Here is a 7,770-nt window from a genome sequence, read left to right as displayed (position 1 = left end):
CCGGTGCTCTCTAACTGATTACTAAACGGACAGTGTAATCAAAAAATCACTCACACACATAGTATAAGATAATGAGACAACATGGGTGGAGTTAGTATTTATCTAGGGTGGGTATGAGCTCGATCACCTGCAATCTGTGTTTTTAAATATTTAAAATTGCTAATGTAAGCCATATAATTAGGTTAAGCTAAATTTTTAGACCCACTTATTAAATGGGTTAAGCTTGGGAATATTCCTTGAGCATAGCTTGACCAAATCCGATTGTTAATATATATTTATAAATTATATATAATATAAATCTTCATATACAATTTATTTAGTTTTATTTTTGTTTAAAGTAAAGAAAATACAACTCACCAACTTTGAACTAAGAATTTGATGAACAAAAAATATTTATGGCAGCTTAACTACAACGTCATCAATTTTTTATTTGATATTTTTTATTTAATATACAAGTTTATTAAACCCGCTTGAGATTGGAATGAAATTTTAAAATTGGATTTAGTATAAATTTTTAAGTCCAATGTTGAGTAGAGCCAAACTAGACACGTGATTTTTTAAAAAAATTTACTACTTTTGGACTAATCACATATATTTTGTTTATATATCCACTTATTTATACAATTTTTATTTATTTATGGACACATGCGTGTGTATAATGTGAATAAAATTGGATGCTGATATCTCGTGAAATACGGGTGGGACCATGGGACAATTTTTAATTTTTTTTTTTTTTAACAAAGATGTGACATATTATTTATTGTAAGAGCATCCTCATCTCAAACTAGTTTTAATGGTATTTTAGTTAATAAACTTCAAAAAATTAGGTCTATCAAACTTGCTTGCAGTACGTCAAAATTTACGATGACTACAGTAACTCGTTACAACAAGTAAGGCACTGTCATCTCTACTTGTGTGTTACCGGATATTCGCCCAGAAGTCCGGCCGGTCAACAACATATTTTTTTCTTTTTCCTTCCAATTTTATCTTTATAAAGGAACATAAGAATTGTTTGGCTGACAGCTCATTAATTTAATTAAAGAAAGAATAACAAATATTTTAATAGAATTGAGTTAAAATAGAGAGTTTAATGCAATAGAGTGATTAGTTAAAATAGAAAAATAATTTTTTTAGTTATAATTTAACTAAAAATTTAAACGCATTAATGTGGATACTCTAAGGTAGTTGTCCTACACGTCAAAAACCCCCCCAACAACAGTTATGATTTGAATTTTGAGGGCACAGACAATTTGTCCCCCAGTAAAGGTCTAAAGTAGATCATTAATAAATTTTAAAAAAAATGAGACTATTATCAAGTGTTGCATTTCGTTAGCTCAAAGCTACCAACTAATTTTTTTTTTTTTAAATATACCAAGTTTGTAGGCCCTGTTTGGAAAAGAATTTTTTTAGCCTTTTGAATTAAAAGATAAAATAGGTTAAAATAATCAGTAGGATAAAATGACACATTAAATTTATAATCATTTCATTTTTTTTCTCACAAACATCCCATCAAACTACAAAAAAATCGAACTCTCTTCCTAAATACATTTATTTTAACTTATTAAAACAGTCAATTTTCCACTGTAATATATTAATTATGGTTCAAATGTCTATGAGGCCAGTTCGTATCATCAACCCCAAAATAGACAGCTCAGAAGCTATTATAAGTTGAAACAAAGTCTCCAAGAAGTTCTTTGTAACACAACTTAAGGGTAGGACTTCATATACCTCTCTCTCTCTCTCAATAATCTTGAACTCTGATGGAGATAATTTGTTGGCTCCAATATGTTGGGATGACTTTATTTATTACCCCAAAGTACAAAAGTACATGCACTCTGAAAGTGGATTTTTTTTTTTTTTTTTCCTATCTTTAGAATTCTTCAAATCTCTGTTTGTGTATGTAATTGTTGGCTTGGATTTGACACCATTTTGCTCAATTATTTGGCATGAAGAGTCCATAGAAAGCATATGCGTTAATTAGGCTCTATTTGGCTGTGATTAAAAAGCCAGTTTATTGGCAAAATTCATCTGTTAAAAAAAGCCTTAGCTCACACACATCATGGGCTTAGCAGAATTTGGATAGGGAAAGGAGATGTGATCCTCAAACAAGGGTCTGAGTTTGGCTGACTCTTAAGGGTCTGACGCTTTTCAACTACACCAATGGTCCTTTGCTCTTATTAACTTTAAAAAAAAAATTCTGTTTACCACTCTTGTTTAATCTCTCTTGAATTCAACACTTCTTTTTTCTTTGTTTCTGTTTTATAAATGTTGATTAGAACTGTTGAATTTTAATTTTTGGAAGTAATTCAATATTTTTTGTTGCATTTGTGTGACTAGTTAATAGAACAAGAATATATCTTCTCTTCACAGGGAAAATGGAGGATCCTGGCTTCACCCATCAATGGCCAAGTAACTCTCTTGCTGATATCAACACAGTCTCTATTATTGCACCTTCATTTTGGGAGAATTCACATCACTCTTTCTCTCATCCGATCTTCGATCTTGAACCTTCCATGGAAGTATCATCTCATACCGACATCAACAGGCCCGTGAAAATCCTCAAAATCAACAGTTGGAATTCCTCTAATACCGATCATGTCTCAAACCCGCCTCAAGCCACTTCTTCTCCCAATCAAATTCCATTTTATGCTACTCAAGTTGGAACCCTAAAGACTGAAGACCAGGTGTTATCGTCTGAAAGCATTATTACTTTCTCCTCTGATATTCTGGAGTCTCAGGGCTCCTTTGGAAACCAAAATTGTGGGTTCAAGACTTCTCAAGGTGTTAAGAGGATTAGCACAAACACTAAACTTTCTAACAATCAAGATCACATTATGGCTGAGAGGAAGAGGAGAGAGAAGCTCAGTCAACGGTTCATAGCTTTATCTGCTATAGTCCCTGGCCTAAAGAAGGTATTCATATATATTTTGAGTGTGTGTGTGTGTGTGTGTGTGGGGGGGGGGGGGGGGGGGGGGGGGGGGGGGGGGGGGGGGGTGGGGTGGCTAAAATTGATTTAGAACCAAATTACATACCTAAGAAGATGCATTGAGTACAATGTTGTTTTGTTCTTTGCTTCAACAATAAGCTTAGGAATGCATAAATTTTTGCAGAAAAATATCCAGAATGCAAGCACTGTATTCATCCTAGATGAGACCCACGCTCTATTAGGATGAATACAATGCTGTCGCACTGCATTCTGGAAATTTTCCTAGACAAAGTCTAGGTCTGTAGCATTACCGGGTGGGAAAATCCTTACAGCAATACATTAGTCTTTCTGACTTTGTCACCATGTTACTAACAGATGGACAAGGCTTCTGTTCTAGGAGATGCCATAAAGTACTTGAAACAACTTGAAGAGCGAGTGAAGACACTTGAGGAACAAGTGAGGAAGAAACCGATTGAATCAGTAGTCTTTGTGAAAAAACATGAGGTGTGTGGTGACTGTGAGATTTCTTCCTCGGATGAGAATTTCTCTGGTGGCCCGTATGATGAGCCACTCCCCCAGATTGAAGCAAGAATTTGTGACAAAGATGTGCTCATAAGAGTTCACTGCGAGAAAAGGAAAGGAGTCCTTGAAAAAACAGTAGAGGAAATTGAGAAGCTAAATCTATCAGTTGTCAATTGCAGTTCCATGACTTTTGGAAGTTCTGTTCTAGACATAACCATTGTTGCTCAGGTAATTTCATATATCTTAAGTTTCCTGTTTCCTGTTTTCATTTTACAGAAAATACAGAAAAACTTGTTTGACAACCAGTTTCTGAACTACTTTCGTCATTATTTTTAAAACAACCCACTATTCAGAAAACACTAGAATTTTTTTTCAAAATTTCTAAAACTGTTTTCGCACAAAAATAAAGGGTGTTTCCAAATTTTCATTGTTTTTGTTTCCAAAAATACAAAAAATGAAAAAAAATAAATAAATCTCATTATTAGTGTTTTGCATGCTATCAAGGTGTTTATATTGTAGATCAAAACCTTAAAATTTGGGAAGAAAATAAAGTGAAATTTTTATTTCAAATTCTTCGCTTCTACAAATTGAAACCAATCTCAAATTTTTGCAGATAGATGAGGAATTCACCATGCAAGTGAAGGACCTTGTGAAGAATCTTCATGCAGCTCTTAAGCTCTTTCTCTGAAAGAAATCTAACAATGTTTTTTTTAATGTTTGTGCATTGTTTGAAGCTGTAATAAAACTACGTGAATAATCTTCATTTTTTTCCAAATTTTAGTAATCAAGGCCAACAGTATTCCATTTCAGATCATCTGTCTTCAAGCTTGTTTGATGTGAGGTTCATTTTGAAGGGGTTTTATTTATTTATTTAGTGTTTTTTTAAATAAAAAAAAATCATTTTATCATGATTGATTGGTTGGCAATGTTAATCACCCACCTGTTGCATATGAATGACTTGACTTGTGGTTTGATTGAACTTTTTTTGCGGAGGTTGAAAATTCGAGTAAACTATTTGTCTTTGTCTCTTGCCTTTAAAGTAATCTGAAGAGAGATATGGTTTTTTTTTTTTTTTTTTGTTTAAACAAATAGGCGTACAGTGTTTGTAGATCTGGATGATAGTACAGTTTTGTTGACAATAATGAGATAACTTTTTAGATAATTACAACAAGATCCTTTAATTATTATTAAATATCACTTTATCTTCTTATATTGAACTTGTAAATTTTAACTCCTTCAACTAATGTATGACTTCTACCTTTCTAAACATTTGTACGGATTTTATAATTGAGATATCAATTGATGGGGTTTTAATATAATTAACTGGACTTTTTATAATTTCTTAGAATGAACTTCTTGTTGAATGTAATTAGAAGTCATACTTATCACACTCAATTTGGTACGGTACATACAGATCAATCTCGAGCTTATTAATTAGGGAATAGCTTCTCTCTAGTCTATATAGTGGATTGGAGCATATTATTGAGCTCATGAGATCCATCATGGATCCCGTTTCGATGATTCGAACCATTCAATATGTAGAGTTTGTCGAGTAATTTATGCCTGCAAAAAATCATGTTGATAAGATATTGGTAGCCCCTTGATCGGGACAAATTTTTGTTAACAATTTATTTTTAAAATCATATTTATCATGGACAAAAATATGTTTCGATTTTGAATATAAAAAAATTGTGTTTCGGTTAAGGGGTTATCGATATCTGATCAACGTGATTTTTTACAAGTATAAAGTACTCGACGATCTTTGCACATTGAATAGTTCGGATTACCGAAACGGGACCTCGTGATGGATCCCATGGGCCTAATAGTACGTTCCAGTCCACTATATAAACCGCAGAGAGGCCTCTTCCTATTTTTCCTTTTTCTTTTGTAATTTGGATTTAGATTTACTTGTTTTTTGCATGAATTATTTCAGGAGATACACAACTCCTACCATTTAGATACTCATTATATAGAAGAATGATGATTGGGAGGTTTTGTCAATTCTATATTGAGCCTACTTTAATTCAGTTTTGTTAATGACAAGAAAAATTGACAGCTAACAAATATATTAAGATATATTTGTTGTCCTAATGGAGGGCTTGTCTTAAATACTAATTTGCAATTTGACTTCAAAGCCATTATTAAAAGTTGCTGCTAATGATCTTAGTCCCCACTAAAAGATTGTGATCTTTTAGTTAGTCTTAAACAACCAGAGTTATATCTTAGTCCCCACGTCTACATTACACGATAAGATAATTAGAGATTAGGCTGGAATTTGATAATTACTTTTTTAATAACTTCTTTTATTTTTGGACAAATTACACTAACAGTCCCTATAGTTTGGAACTTGTGTCACTTTAGTCCCTGACTTTTCAATTGTAACACATTTGACCTTGAATTTTGAATCTTGCTCAGACTAAAGACAATTGAAGATACCATTGTTTAATTTCAAGGACAAAATTATCAATTTAATAAAATATAAACTAAGTTGAAAAAAATATATGTCAAAAAAATATTTTTAATTTTTTAAAAATTATTTTTATCCACCAATGATAAAATTATGTAAAATTGATAAAAATTAATAAAAATTACATGATTAATTTTTAAAGATTAATTTTACATGATCATTATCCAAACAAATAATAAAAATTAATTTGGTAAAAAAAAATGTCTAAAAGATTTATCAATTTTACATAATTTTATTTTTAGTGGGTAGAAATAATTTTTAAAAATTTAAAAATATTTGTTTGACATTTATTTTTGTCAAATTAGCTTATATTTTATCAAATTGACGATTTTACACTTGAAAAATCTATTGATATCTTCAATTGTCCTTATTTGGAACAAGATTCAAAATTCAGAGTCAAATGTGTCAAAAGTCAGGGATCAAAGTGATACAAGTTCTAAACTATAGGTGCTATTAGTGTAATTCACCCTTTATTTTTTTAGAATTTATAAAAGTTGATGCGTTTAATAATCACAAAAATTATGAAGAAAGTTCTATGGGACATCTCAAATTTTTATTTTTTGTGAAAAATTATCACAATACCCTTAGTTATTTAACTAAAAACGAACAAGCCTCCCCCCCCCCCAAAAAAAAAAAAAAAACCAAAACACACACAAAAAAGCACTTATTTTTAGCTATTGCTCTAAGATTTTTGTGAAAAATTAAAGAAAATAAAGGCAAGCTAATGATTAAGTTGGAGAACATATGTTGTTAATTTATTTTGTAAAAAGCATTGAACAAAACAAATTTCATATCTGAGGTACTAAAATATTGCAACAAATGGGATTTTATTACCATGATTTTGTTGCATAAGACAGGCCTATAATTGTCATTGGAGAGATTTGTGAAGAGCCCTTGCATTAAGAACTTTCTATCCTCAATGGTCTTTGTAATTAGCGCAACATGAAGGAGAGAAATGTCAAAATATGATAAAAGAGTTGAACTTTATAGAATTAAGTTTGTGACAAATCAATGTAATGACAATATAAGCAAAATTGTGAGATTTAAATTGTCGGTCTTAATCTTTTTTTCAGGTAAGAATGTTTTATTGCCTAAGAATAAGACAATACAAATATTAAACATCATTCATAAAATTATCTATACTTTTTTTTTTTACTCTTGAGACTTCTTTTTCTTTTTCGTATCACACTTAGTCAAAGAACTTGAATCTTTAAAAATCAAGAATTAGAATAAATTTTAATCGACTAGAAAACTGATGACTGAAATTTGAATTTATGATATTAGGCCTAGAAAAAAATTAAAAAATAAATTCAGTTGCTATACGGAATAATAATTATTATATAGTTAAATTATTGAATTGAAAGCAAAAACGGTGTCGTGGTGTAGTTGGTTATCACGTCAGTCTAACACACTGAAGGTCTCCGGTTCGAGTCCGGGCGACGCCAAGGGATACTTTTTAGTTTAGTGTAGAACACAATTAAACGACGTCGTGAAGAAAGCTCCGAATGGGCTGGGTCTCTTCTTACTCATGGGCTTCCTTCCGCAAGCTTAGCCCATATGGGTTAATTTGGGCTTTAATTCATTAGCCCTGTTTGGTAGGGTTTTTTTTTAAGCTATTTTGGTGTGTTTGGTTCAGCTTAATAATACAGATTAATATAATTTTTTTTAAGCCAAAAATCAGCTTTTTCTTTGAGTGGGACAAGAGACTTTTCCAAACAGCTTAAGCGCGTAGCTGCCATTTGAGGAGCAAAATGACTTAAATGCCCTTTACAATTTCAAGTTATGACAAGTGTGCCATTACTAAAATAAATTTTATATTAATTATTACTAATTAATAATTTTAGTATTAATTGAT

At 31.3% G+C, this 7,770-nt stretch overlaps 1 protein-coding gene and 1 non-coding gene across 3 annotated transcripts; both read left to right on the top strand.

Annotated features, from left to right (window-relative positions):
• The first annotated feature begins 1,622 nt into the window (after positions 1–1,622).
• Positions 1,623–4,356, top strand: LOC114284585 (transcription factor bHLH18). Of its 2 annotated transcripts, none has more exons than XM_082914224.1 (4): positions 1,623–1,712; positions 2,371–2,912; positions 3,302–3,676; positions 4,062–4,356. In XM_082914224.1, the coding sequence occupies exons 2-4, from the start codon at positions 2,376–2,378 to the stop codon at positions 4,134–4,136; spliced, it is 987 nt and encodes a 328-aa protein (XP_082770350.1). In that variant the 5' UTR covers positions 1,623–1,712; positions 2,371–2,375; the 3' UTR covers positions 4,137–4,356. The 2 variants fall into 2 exon arrangements, with proteins under 2 accessions (XP_082770350.1, XP_082770351.1); XM_082914225.1 differs by lacking the exon at positions 1,623–1,712 and adding an exon at positions 1,910–2,163.
• A 2,930-nt stretch (positions 4,357–7,286) lies between these two features.
• On the top strand, positions 7,287–7,360 carry TRNAV-AAC (transfer RNA valine (anticodon AAC)). Its single transcript has one exon. It is a non-coding gene; the product is annotated as a tRNA-Val (tRNA).
• The last annotated feature ends 410 nt before the right edge of the window (positions 7,361–7,770 follow it).

The sequence above is a fragment of the Camellia sinensis genome, chromosome 2, assembly GCF_055761805.1.
Source record: "Camellia sinensis isolate YWXY chromosome 2, ASM5576180v1, whole genome shotgun sequence".
In the NCBI taxonomy this organism is placed as follows: Eukaryota; Viridiplantae; Streptophyta; class Magnoliopsida; order Ericales; family Theaceae; genus Camellia; species Camellia sinensis.
Note: the sequence above shows the minus strand (reverse complement) of the source record. Positions and strands in the feature narration are given on the sequence as shown.

Excerpts from the sequence above, each read along its gene's own strand:
- LOC114284585 (XM_082914224.1), top strand. The coding sequence starts at position 2,376 with ATGGAGGATCCTGGCTTCACCCATCAATGGCCAAGTAACTCTCTTGCT. Across the intron at positions 2,913-3,301 it reads TAGTCCCTGGCCTAAAGAAG|ATGGACAAGGCTTCTGTTCT; the intron begins GTATTCATATAT and ends TGTTACTAACAG. Across the intron at positions 3,677-4,061 it reads ACATAACCATTGTTGCTCAG|ATAGATGAGGAATTCACCAT; the intron begins GTAATTTCATAT and ends AAATTTTTGCAG.